Source organism: Lycorma delicatula, chromosome 1 (genome assembly GCF_047948215.1).
Source record: "Lycorma delicatula isolate Av1 chromosome 1, ASM4794821v1, whole genome shotgun sequence".
Lineage (NCBI taxonomy): Eukaryota > Metazoa > Arthropoda > Insecta > Hemiptera > Fulgoridae > Lycorma > Lycorma delicatula.
This window is the reverse complement of record NC_134455.1, coordinates 257,256,493-257,269,979: the sequence shown is the minus strand read 5'-3', so window position 1 is coordinate 257,269,979 and position 13,487 is coordinate 257,256,493. Positions and strand designations below refer to the sequence as shown.

The 13,487-nt window shown below is 29.1% G+C and overlaps 1 protein-coding gene across 2 annotated transcripts in view; it reads right to left on the bottom strand.

Moving 5' to 3' along the window:
• The window catches only part of LOC142330671 (sialin), a 162,683-nt gene that overhangs the window by 22,661 nt on the left and 126,535 nt on the right, over positions 1-13,487 (bottom strand). For both annotated transcript variants that reach the window (XM_075376118.1, XM_075376125.1), the window contains exons 4-6: positions 5,121-5,369; positions 1,486-1,570; positions 159-382 (exon numbers count right to left, since the gene is read on the bottom strand). In XM_075376118.1, coding sequence (XP_075232233.1) covers positions 159-382; positions 1,486-1,570; positions 5,121-5,369 — 558 coding nt within the window. The remainder of the gene's footprint in view (positions 1-158; positions 383-1,485; positions 1,571-5,120; positions 5,370-13,487) is intronic.

Genomic DNA, 13,487 nt, shown 5'->3' with positions numbered 1-13,487 from the left:
CAGTCATAAATCATTAACTTCAGTTTAAAATTTTGCGACATTGAAGTTTTCAATTTATATTTTAATTTCATATACACTTGACAATCAATTTATAACAATTATAGTTTTGAAAACATTACTGCAATTTGTTACATATTTAGTGATGCAAAATAAGTTACCTTATGACTAGTAGTTGTTCCTGCACCAACAGCTTCTTCAATGTAGCTCCGTTCTTCTGGTGTAATTCGAGGATGATCTGCTGGTGTGTCAAAAACAACTAAAAACCACATGACCGACCATACAAACCCAACTGTCCCCGTGACATAGAAGACACTTGTCCATCCAAACCATGCAATCAAATACCCACACACAGGTAAGGTAAAAGCAGCTCCCAATGAAGAAGCTGAAATACATAAAAAAATAATTCAATTTCAGACCAGGACTCATACGATTCATAGTTCTTTTTTACTTAGTGGTAATTAGGGTTGAATAATCTATTTTGAATTCATGAATATTTTCCTCCTCACTCAATTGCATGATAACTTGTAGAAGATCTAAAATACAGCTTTTTAAAACTTTACTGCATGAAGAATTGAGAAAGATGACAAATATCCCCTTATTTATATAAATTCAACAGATGTTATGAGATACTCTTCTATTGCATTAGTCCTGCTGCTTCTGAGCAATTGGCTTTAATAAGATATCTCATGTGGACTGGATAAATATAAGTCTCCCCAGAAATTAAAAAATTTATATCAAATAAATGACGAATTAATTAAATTAATTTCTGAGCACACAGCCTAAATGGATAAGCAGAAAAAAAGTAAATATCTTCACATATTTTAGGCTTTTTAAACCATTCACTCAGAAAAATACAATTATTAAGATCAATAGAAATGTATACTTCAACCTTTCCAATTCAAAACATCAGTGTAGAATAATAGCCCTCAAATAACCAGTAGTAGTGGTAGCAGTATCAATATTGTCATTAGCTAAAGAAATTCAACCAGATTCAAATAAAATGCTTTAAATTTCTTTCATCTTTAATCCAAATAACAAAATCTAAATAAAAATTAGCTTCTTTTAGTTATTCAGTGTAAAATTAATGTCCCACATCTGAATACATTATTGTTAAAAATAGTATGAAATTAAATTATTCAAGGTCATGATAAAGATTAGACTGCATCCCTTGGTATGATGGTACTGTAAAAAAAATATGGTATCTCAGCTAGGAATCTCAAAAATAACAGTATGTAAAGTGTATTAAATGTCGATTATCAAAATCAGACTTAAGATTTCAGATACATTTTCCTGCAGATCCTGACATTAAACAACACTGATCTCTGCTTTCCTTTGGAATGATAATGACATTGTTTACATTTAGAGTCAATAATGATAACAGTTAGTGCCACTTAAACTTACAAATGAAAAGGGAAAAGAATTGCAAAGTTACAGACCAGTTATTAAAAGTGTTATTAAATTAACGTATTTAATTTGCATACTAACCCATCATATTTGCAATGAATTTACTTCTTTCCAGTGGGGGTATCCAGTGAGCAGCCATGGGATGCACAGCAGGCCATGTTACACCCTTTAAAAAGTTTAAGAAAAAATAAATGCTACAATACCAATATCTTCTTTTTATTACAGAAAACTGAATGGAAAATTCCATGATTAGTGAAGTGTAAAAATCAATATATTTATTGGAAATATATAATAAATATTTAATGAATTTCTCAAATAATATGTGTCAATAGTTCAAATAGAGCAAGACTCTTTCAATTTTGCTATCAGAATGAAATTTGATTTCCACATAAAAGCACAAAAAACACCTAAATAGAAGCTGCATCTGCAGATATAGGTGGCCATTCTGGAAAATAGAAGCCAAACATAATTTTTCTGTAATAAGCTGAAAATTGCAAAAGATCCAGAATATTAGATAGAACTTTGTATTTTAAGTAAAAAGACAAACATTTTTTATAGGATAAAAAATATTAATCCATTTTTATTTGGAATCACATGTTTGTTTTTTTTTTGAAAAATATTAAAAACAACTGCTGGTACTTAAAATTATAAAAATAAATAAAACTATCTGCATATTATTCCTTAGTAATTCATCTCATTCAATACAAATAACATTACATTTTAATGGAACAGTAGGTTAAAGTTCTGGATAGTGCACGATGAATGAAATCACTTAATTCTGTATACTGACAGTGGGCAAATAATGCATGGGAAGTGAGCAACAATTAAGTCAGAGCCAAAAATTTGTATTTAATAACTATCATTTGAATTTCATAAACAGTTCTCTTAAAAATTATTAACCTCAGCCACTAACGTTTGTGAAAATTTAAATGTTTATAAGTTATTAATCTATACTTAACATATCAAAATGTAAACATAATCCACAGAAATTCATCATGGTAAATCAGAATTAATATACTAGCTTGAAGAATATTTTTTATCTACTTTTAACATTTTCAGCTTAAATTAAAACTTTTTAAGTATTTCTTCAGATGAATAATTATTTCATTCAGGTTAGTGTATAATAATACATTTTGTAGATCAACATCAGGAGTAAATAGAACTGCTACTTCATAAATAGATAAAAACGTACTATTTGCCAGGACAATCATGGTAAAACAATCAGAAATCGTCAAACAGACAATCACAGCAACAATGAAAGAAAAATTAAATACAACAGCTAAATTACACATTAACATAAAAATAAAAAATGCAAGGGATATAAATTACAAACAAAAAATTAATTATAATAGCATAAAAATAAATAAATAATTTCACAATAATTACAAAATTAACAAAAGAATAATGTCTAAATGAACAATAAGTGTAGAACAGTTTTTGATAAGAATAACTTCATTAATATTTAATTGGGCAAACATACAAATAGAAAATATGAGTACTCCATAGATTTTTTTAATCTGTGATGAAGGAGAAAAAATACTAACTCCTGACAGGGAAAAAACTTAATTCATGGGCAGGATCATCCAATGCAGGTATTGCAAAAGAAAATTGTTTAACTTATAAATAAACAGATGAAAGTTTTTAAAGGATGGAAGTTATTAAAAACGACAATTGAAGCATAAAAGGCCCTATCCTGTTTGTACACAGTATTCACATGTGAACTATGAAACAAAAATAGTTCTGTTGTCTGGTTTGATAGAGGTATTTAGTAGAAATATCTTTATTGTTATCTGTAGAAATAGTATGAAAAAATGCAGAATGTTAAATTAAAAAAAAAAAAAAAAAAACAAAAAAAAAAAACACATATTTTGCTCAGATTAACATGAAATTTTTGACCAAGTATCCACAAAAATCAAACCCCAGTCAAATTATAAGATTTAACCTACCAAAAGTCAACATAAATGAAGAAATAGTCCCTTGACAGAAGATAATAAATTAAAATTTAATCAAACATTAAAAGAAACCTCGAAAGTAGTTAGAAAAACCAATCGAGATTTTGGTAAAGAAGAGATTAAAATCAATGCAAAACTAATTTTATCAAAAAAAACAATAGACTTCTATCAAACATTTAAAGTAAATTATCTGGCTTTAATCCAATATGTAATAACTTTAGTAGAAAAGATGAAGAAAAAATAATAATAAACAAGAATAAACTTAAAATAACACTTGAAAAATTGTTAAATTGTTCAAACCCAGAAGAAAGTTTTGAATTTTAAAACAACAAAAATTTCTAAATCCCTCAAAAAAAGCTAAAAAAATTCAAGAAATAATTAGATTCTTAAAAAATAACAAAATATGTGAAAAAGATAGGATTGTGCCAGAAATTCAAAACTTTAGAAAAGAAGAAAATAAGATCAGAAAAGGAAAAAATTGAAAATGGAAGAAATCTCAGAAACAGAGAAAATTCCAGAAGAATAGTTGTTATCTCCACCCAATACATAAAATAGGGGATAAAAGAGACATTAACAATTATTGCAGTACTTCTCTTTTACTCATTCTGTATGAAATATTATCTAAAGCGCTCTTAAATAGAATACACCTAAAATGGAAAATGAACTGTAGAATATCAGGACAGATTTCGATCAGAAAGGCAATGGACTTGCTCCAACACTATTCAACTGTACCCTTGAAAAGGTAATAAGAGAATGGACAAAAGAAATTAAAAACCTAAACATTTCAAAAACAGAAAAACAAAAGACAAAATGTAAAGGATTTGGAATTAATATTTTGGCTTTTGGATTTAGTACTTTTTGCACAAACAAGAATGAACAAGAATTTTATAAATGAAAGAGATATCTTTAGAAAATTGGTTGATGAATCTAAGTTTGAAGTAAAAATAAAAAACAAAAGAAATTTCAAGTGGTGTGAAGAAGAAAAAAATAAACAGAGATAAAGAGGAAGTTTTGAGAAAAGAAATAACCAAATTATGTAGATGTGGTTCAAAGATAGCACGAACAAAGAAAAAATGACTTAATGGCAGATAATGATCTTAAGATCGATTTTATACTGAAAACCTGTCATGACTTTAAAAGAAGCCAGTAGAGTATTGTATTTTGGGTAGAAAGTAGAAATATGTGTTGTCATAGTAAATATTTAAGAATGATGGTAAGCTTCTTATTATATTAAAACATTGAAGTAAAATAACATGATTTAAATTTATTCCAGATAAAATTACAATGTTTATTTTTCACATTTCTATTGGATCTACAAAGCATTATTCATTCACCTTAAATTTCAGTTTTGGAAACATGAAACATAAGGGATGAATCTGATGGCAAATAAAGGCTATGAGATAATTAACAAGTTATTTATAAAAATAAAAAAATGTATCTTACATACTTAATGCATATGTAAGTGCACTGATATAATGCAGCATAAATTATTTTGATTGCACCAAGTCATTTCTAACATCTTCCCATCTCAGTGTCTGAAAATGTTGTAGTCAAACCTAGAAATTCATTGTTTGACTGGAGGAATTCCTAGAGCAAAATCCTCTAATGTAAAAAAAATTCAGCATGTCCTCTTTGTTGCACTCCTGAGTTATTGTTTTCAACAACAACTTCTAAAAAGAAATCTTGATATTTGAGACTTTTTTTTAATTATTTGAAAATCACATTAACTACTTTATATTTAACATACAATAAAAATAAACATACCAGCAAAAACCCAAGAACAACTCTGAGAACAATAACTGTAGCATAACCAATAGAAGCTGACAATGGTGTAAGAAGGGTAACAATAGAAGAAAACAACATTGAGTACCCAAAGACTCTTCTAGCTCCTATTATTTCAGCTAAACGACCTCCAGGAAGTTCAGTACAAACATAACCCCAGTAGAAACTTCCTAATATCAAGTTCTGCACGTACTCATCCCAGTCAAATTTTACTCCTGAAACTGACTGTACCTAAAAAAAGAGAGCAGATTTATAAATAAAACTGTGTTGTATGTGTTTTGGTTTAGTAAACTATTTTTAGCTTTCTAATATGATTAAAACGTTCCAAACTAAGTAAAATATAATATTTACAGTATACAGTAAAATATTCAAATAATTACAATTGTATGTAAATTATAATTATAAAATTATAATTAATGCCAATACACATTTTATACACATATAGTATTTGAATATAAATAGAGATAATCCAAGATAGTTCAGATTAGTGTTTATCAGAATTAACTAAAGTACATTCAATACTGGTACTGTAAAAAATGTTTTACATATTTATTTTCAATAGAAAGGTAAAATGATATTAAATACTTCATATTATATAGAATTAATTTCACTTTAATACAGTTCATAAATTTGAACATTTAATATTATTTGAATATTTAAATGATGGTACATTTATATATGGAACTGATTAAAAATCTTTATCTTCTTTATTCATCTGGCTTTACTGAAATTATTAGATTCTTTTTCAGTTGTCACTTCTTTTGTTACTAGGTCATGTAAGTACTGATCAGCAGAAATATTTTTGAAAACTTTAAAAAAAAGATACATCATAGATATTAATATACGAATACTTTTTTTTGCTCTTTAACAAAATTGAGGAACATTTTAAATGTACTTCTAGCTTAAATTTATGAACATTTGTTGATAAACTTATAAAATGTAGGTAAGTGCCAAGAAATGTTGGAATAGGTGAATTGAATGTGAATAAGCTACATTCAGATTGATTTGCCTAATTCATTTATTTGACAATGGCTAATGGCCAAAGTTATTGTTAAGCAATTACCAAATGTTAAAAAAGATATGTCTTCCAAATTTTCTTTGACCACAATACCCATAATTTTAACTTCTATAAAAAAATATTTTAAATTATCATATAATCTTCCTAACAGTTGAACATTTTCCAAAGGTAGACGACAGTTGTTTTTCACCAGCTAAACTCACCATTTCATGCATGTCACATGTTCATCATATCTACTTTTATCTCTTAATTTTATAGCATTTTTCCCCATGTATTTGTCTTTACTGAAATTATAAATTGATTTCAAAATTTCTTGTATTGCAGCTGAAAAGATTTAGATCACTGACCAAAAATTAAACTTTTGTAAGTTTTGAACTGTGTTTTCTGCACATCTGCTCTATTCATCATCAATATACACTCCAACATCAATCTCATCACAAATAAAAAGTATTTTTTTTACAGTTCTTTGTGGTGTAAATAACTCCCTTATCCACAGCATGGATTAATGAAGTCATGTAAAAGAGTTAACAAATAGAAATTTATCTTTTTTTATTTGAAGATACATTTCTACTAAGTTATGGTAGAAAAAACTTTTTTTTAAGAACAAATTCAAATATCAGAATATTTAAATTATTTTTGACTGAAGAGAGATGAGAAATTCATATTTTGCCAAATATAGATAAATTTTCATTATATATCAACACCATTATCCTCATGAAAACTACTAGATCTTATTCAGAACTCCTGCAGCAGCTGAAAAAATGGCTACTGCTCAAGCTAAAAAACAAGATACTCAAAAAGAATTTTAAAATTACGTAGAGAAGTATACCTTATTGGTTTGCTTGGTATTTCTCCCGCCACCTCCCCATTCAGTCGCCCTAAAGCATAAGACCGAATGTCCATGCCACAAACGGCCACTGAGCCTGGAAACAGTTTAGCAACCAGTGTCTTAAATAGCTCCTAGAGCTAACCTAAAAGCGTGAGCGGAAAAAGTGTGGTACCGTACACCACTTGCTTGCGTCTCCCACCACTCATTTGTCATATATCACTAAAATGGATAGGCGCACCCCGTCAACTACTAAAACTAAAGTATTTCTTATATACAATTTAATTAAAACAGCATGGAAATTTTACTTCTATGGCAATTATGGAATTCTCATCCAGAGAGCTTCAAAGCTAACTTTGCAATTAACATCAGAGTTAGTGGTGGCACTGTTGTTAATCATACCCATATAATAATAAAAAAATGAATAAATAAGAAAAATACATATGATGACATCACTATCATTGTTAACTCTAATACAAAAGCAGCTGCATATTTAGCTCCAAATTGCCCTCTATAAGAAAGATCATGTAATTTCAATATCAATTTTTATAACTTTAAAAAGATATCATATTTTATCATGCTGATCAGTTAAAAACAAAGTTTAGTGGAAAAAAGGAGTAGCAATACTTACAAATTCAATACAAAGAGTCAACAAATTAGGAAGCAGTAATGTTTCCTATATTTTTAAACTCATAATTTTTTTTATACTCATATATTTTTTAAATATTTTTAACTTTAAATTCATAACTACATTATATGTAACAACAAAACTAATTTTTTGTCAAACAAACAGAATGAAAGGTTTTCAGCAAGATAGTAAAAAACAGCTTCTTACAATTTCTTAAACTTCCATCCCCAAATTCAACCTTACTAATCTGTGATTAGAATCAATAATTGCTCCATGAAAAATTTTAGAGTTCATAATTATTTTTCAAAATATCTACCAAACAATTATAAAGTTCATCTGTTCATTCTTGTATTTCTTTGCCTTACTCATATGCAACTTCTTTCATGAATATCTTTATACTCCTAATATTCAAAAAAATAAATAAATAAAATAATGTAAACGTAAAGGCTGCCTGAATATGAAACAGTTCTCATAAAATGTGAAAGCTAACATTGATGATGTTAGGTTTTGTTTGATGTTAGCTATGCCAATTTGATAATATGTAACGGGCCATAAATTTGCTTGTGTTGTCTATAAATTAGCATATAAATATTTATGACCTGCTGTTGTCCTATAAAGCACTCAAATGAGAGAAAGTAAATCTAAAATCATGTTACTTAACGTCTTAGGCATTAAATTGTATGTGTGCACGCACCCGTGCATGCACACATGTGCATGCTTTATACAGTAGCTGGCAATGAAATCTATTAGGACTAAAAAAACAGTTCTTCAGCGAAAAATGTTTGCAGTTTTTAATTTATATATTTACATACTCTTTATGTTAAATATTTAATTGAAAAAAAAAATAATAATTCTTTAAAAACCTTTATTAATATGTTTCTTGTACAGACTAAAAGATGTTATATTTTTACATCAGACACAGAATAAAATTTAAGAGTTACAATTTAAAATGTCAGTTTATTATTATTTTTTTTTTAAATTTCATCATTTATTCCACCATTAAAAATTAATTTATATGATATACGCTGTGTTTCAACAACGGTTTGCTTTTTATTTCATCTGGAGTTAAATCTAACTTCTGCTATTATATTTGTCAGCTAGTATCTGTTTACAAACTGAATATGCTGTTTCTCAAGCTACTAAAATAGTGACAGGAAAATAATATTCTACTAGAAGCAATTTAGAGTAATCAATCTTCTACCACAGTTAACTGAAATTATAGACAGTAAGCAGATTGAGAAACACAATGCCATTAATTCAGCTACGCCAGTAACTATAAAAATACAAGTTTTCTACAGAATATCCAAAAGCAATACTTCTGAAGAACAAATTCTTAAAAATCAATATAATGTTTTAAAATTTACTTCTCATTTTAAAATAAGAAAGTAAGTCAAAAACCAAACCCAATTTCTACAAAATTAAGCTAGTTGTAATTCCTAATAGTTGTAATTTTTTGTACATGTTTATTTTTAATTTAGTAATCAAAAACGTTTATCTACTGAGTAGAACAAACATCTACAGCAGATTGCTTCTTGACAGATAGTAACATATTCATTTATTTCTCTGAATTATATGTACTAGATTTACCTACAACTGTAACCAGTACAATGTGTCTGAGGAGTTGACACTAGTTAGAATGGCTTTGCTGAGAATGATGATTAATTAATTTATACAGCAAGTCCTGTTTGATTGTAGGGTTGAATATCACCTGTATTTTGGTGGTCATGACATAGCGATGCCCAGAGTATCTTCATTTCAGTGAAGAAGGTAACAAAAATCTTTCATGATTTCATTTCTCACTTAGCTCTTTGTTGCATTCTGAGTTGTTATTTTTGACAATAGTTCTCCAAAAAAAAACTTCATGCTAGACTATACAATTTCATAATATCTCTGAGATGGAATCTTGCTATTCTTGAGAATGACAGTCATTTTTAGAGGTGACTAGTATCTCATGACAGTTCAACTTCAATAGTTTGGTTATAGCAACTAACGACAATAAAAACAGACTTTACTGAAAAATGAATGGAAGCCTGAAATCCCAAATTTAGAATTTAAAACAGGAGCTGTTCTTTTAACACATTAAATTTTCCTATATTACATAAAAATGAGGGCCAGAAAAACTGTGTTTCAAAAGAAAAGTTTTCAGGTTTATAATATGAAATTGCTCATATATAAAATTTTCCATAAGACATAATTTTTTAACTTGATTATTAAACTTTTATACAAAACATAAATATAAACAGACATTTAGATCATTAAACAAGGGAAAATAATACAAAAAATACCTTTTGATTATAGATAACTAAACTATACAAATATTGATGTTAATTATTATCCAAACAAATTATATTCACCACAGAAAATACAAATACGCTTCACAATAATGAAGCCAATTATTTTAGTTATCATTAAACATCCTCCAATTCATATTTACAATGAACTACAAGGGCTTTAATAAGTTCAATTAGTACAAAAGTGGTCAAGGTTCACCTAAAATAGGCATTTAACAAAAACAAACCTATAATTAAAATTAAAATGAAAACAATTGTTTTCACAGTAATTTTTCATTAAAATATTATTTTATCTAATCAATGCACAATTCTTACACAAATATTTAAACATTGGACATTTCTAACATTGTAATTTTTTTTACAGCGTACAAACAACTAAATGACCTCCTTACTATTGTGTAGAAAAAAGAGATGCACATTTTACCTCACACACATCAATAAGAAGGTCAAAATAGATTCAATTTAAAAAAAAAACAAATTAAAACATGTTGCAAAATATTCATATAAAAAAATTACATAATTCAAAAGAATAGAATGGACAGGTCAAATAATAAATGAATCACAATACTAACATTTCTTTATAAAAAAATTTAAGAAAAATTATTATTTTGCAAATATTATAACTGGTCATTAAACAATAAATCATTCAAAGGACAACAATAAAAAAACTTATGTAAGGAAATATTATTTAGAAATAGATTTTTAGAAGTTTAACGTATTTATAATTTAAAAAGTTTCATTATAACCATAACTAAAGGTATACCTTTTAATCATCAGGTTGAGTTATGTCAATGGATTTCAGTGGACAAAATTCACTGCATTTAACGTACACTCTCAACACAAACCCATCTCAGTCTCAGCTAGTCTTGCAACAATGAAGTATGGTTGAATTTCTTTTTTAAGACAAATTAAATGTTCATTATTAGACATGTTTAGCACACATTTAAATTCATTCATCAGTGTTTGTGTGATAACAATCAATAACTTTTAATGGTCATGTACTTGTTAACAACAGTCTACAAGTTCATTTATTTTCTTGCCTTAAGCTAATATACAAGTTTTCATGAAGTTAACATATTTTCTGATTCCTTTTCTACGTACAACACTTTCTGGTCAAGTTTCAAGTTTTTGCAGATTTTGAATTTTAGAAAATAAGCTCCATTTTCAGAGATACTTTGCAAAACAACATAATAACAATTTTAATCAGTCAAATTAGAGCTTCTTCTGTTTAATTGAAAAATCTCAGCTAACAATTACATTCTTTTCTTTTATAACCCTTGCTAAACACAGGAATAATATCCTATTATTAGTATTATATGTACAATACAGTCAGCCATAAGTTTATAATTTCTTCCACATAACTAACAAATATTCTTTTAAACAATAGGCAGTGTTTAAATAAATATGTAATACTATATAATTCATTTACAACTTACTTCTTATTGATATTCGTTAAATAAAAAAAGAGAATAAGTAAATAGAATAAAGAGAATAAAATTAATAGAATGCAATAAATAACACTGATAGACAAAAAAAAATTTTTTAATGTTTCTCTAAGTGTGATTTCTTGAATTGTTTTTTTGTGTACGTTACAGATCTGCAAATACAATTTTTTTATCACCCTTAGTTTTAAATAAATTACGCTTCAAAAAACGTTAAGGAAAATATAGTTAAAATCTGAAAAAAATTATAATTTTTCATGGCCATACCTGTGTTGGAATGATTTCACTGATGTTTTTCTTTTACAAATAGACACATCCCGAATTAATGTCCAACAGTAATCGGCTGGCATGTTAGTATTCCATTTTCCTTTATAGCGGCTTTCCATCACGGAAATGTCTTGATGGAAATGTTCACGTGTTCGTCAATTACGTCTCCGAGGTTCAGGAAAAAATCCAGATGTGAGTAGAGGAAATGTATTTTCAAAGACATAATACATTCCATAGCTCTGTATAACGTAAGCAGTTGATTAACAATATCTTGATTGGTAATAGTCGGATTTTTTTTTGCCGAGCAAACGTCTTTAAATGAAGCCCAAGCTCCACTTTCTATATTATTTAACATCGAGTTAAATACTAGGGTAAGTCAATCCGCAATGTAGTTGTAAATTTTACTGCAATACAAATAGGAAACTTACATGTCATTTTTTAACATAGTCCCCTTGCATTTCAACACACTTGGTCCATCGTTGCACAAGCTTCCTGATGCCCTCATAAAAGAAGATTTTCGGTTGAGTTGTGAACCAGGAATGCACCGCTTCTTTCACTGTTTCGTCTGAGGTAAATCGACAACCCCTTAATTCCTCTTTGAGTGGACCAAACAAGTGGTAGTCAGAAAGGGCAATATCAGAGCTATACAGAGGACGAGCCAGTACTTCAAAGTTGAGTTTCTGGAGCCTTTCAGCAGTGTGGGCAGCAGTATGCGGACGGGCATTGTCGTGCAACAACACACCTTTCGACAGCAGTCCTCGGCGTTTGCTTCGAATTGCAGGCTTCAGCTTGGCAGTAAACATCTCACTGTTTATTGTCGTTCCCCTTTCCTCATAATGTTCCAGTACCGAGCCTTGTGAGTCCCAAACAACCAGAAGCATCAGTTTTCCTGACGGTTGGGTCTTGAACTTTTTTTTTGCAGGGCGAATTTGGATGTTTCCATTCCATACTCTGCCGTTTACTCTCTGGCTCGTAATGATGGATCTGTGTTTCGTCACCAGTGATGATACTGTCTAAGAAGATGTCCCGTTCGTCACCATAGCAATCCAAGCGTTTCTGCCAGATGTCCAAGCGCGTTTGTTTATGCGACTGTGTAAGTTGTTTTGAGACCCGTCTTGCACAGACTTTATGAAACCCAAGTCTGTTGTGGATGATTTCGTAGGCAGAATCGTGACTAATTTACAAATGATGTGCCACTTCATCAATAATTACTCGTCTGTCTAAGAAAATCATGTCTCGTGTACGCTCAATGTTTTCCTCATTTGTGGTGGTAAACGGTCGTCCGGCTCCTTCATCGTACGTAACACTTGTGCGACCATTTTTGAATTTTTCAATCCATTCGTAGACACTCCGTTGCGGAAACACACTGTTCCCATACTGTACCGAAAGTCTTCGATGAATTTCGGCCCCTGATACACCTTCCGACCACAAAAAACGGGCCACTGAACGTTGCTCTTCTTTGGTGCAAACAGAAAGCGGAGCAGCCATAGTTAACGGCAGAGCAGCGATAATGGGACTAAACCTAGCAGCATCAAACCTGCACAGACATAACAACAATTAAACCACGCATGCGTCATCTATGCAACACGACAGTACTACCAACATAAACAAAAATATAACTAAAATGCGGATAATAATTGACTTACCCTCGCACATCTCTTTGACCAACTCTTTTGTTTGAGGACCAACAAATATTCCCTCTTTAATTTTTCCTTCACTTATATTCGGAAAATTTCTGTCTGATATACAAAAATCCAGGACTATCCTTCTTCATTGCTTTTACAAAATTTTTTATTAGTCTTAGCTTGATATGAAGAGGGGGTAAAAATATTTTTTTGGGTTCAACTAAATGCTCATGATAATATTTTTCCCATTTG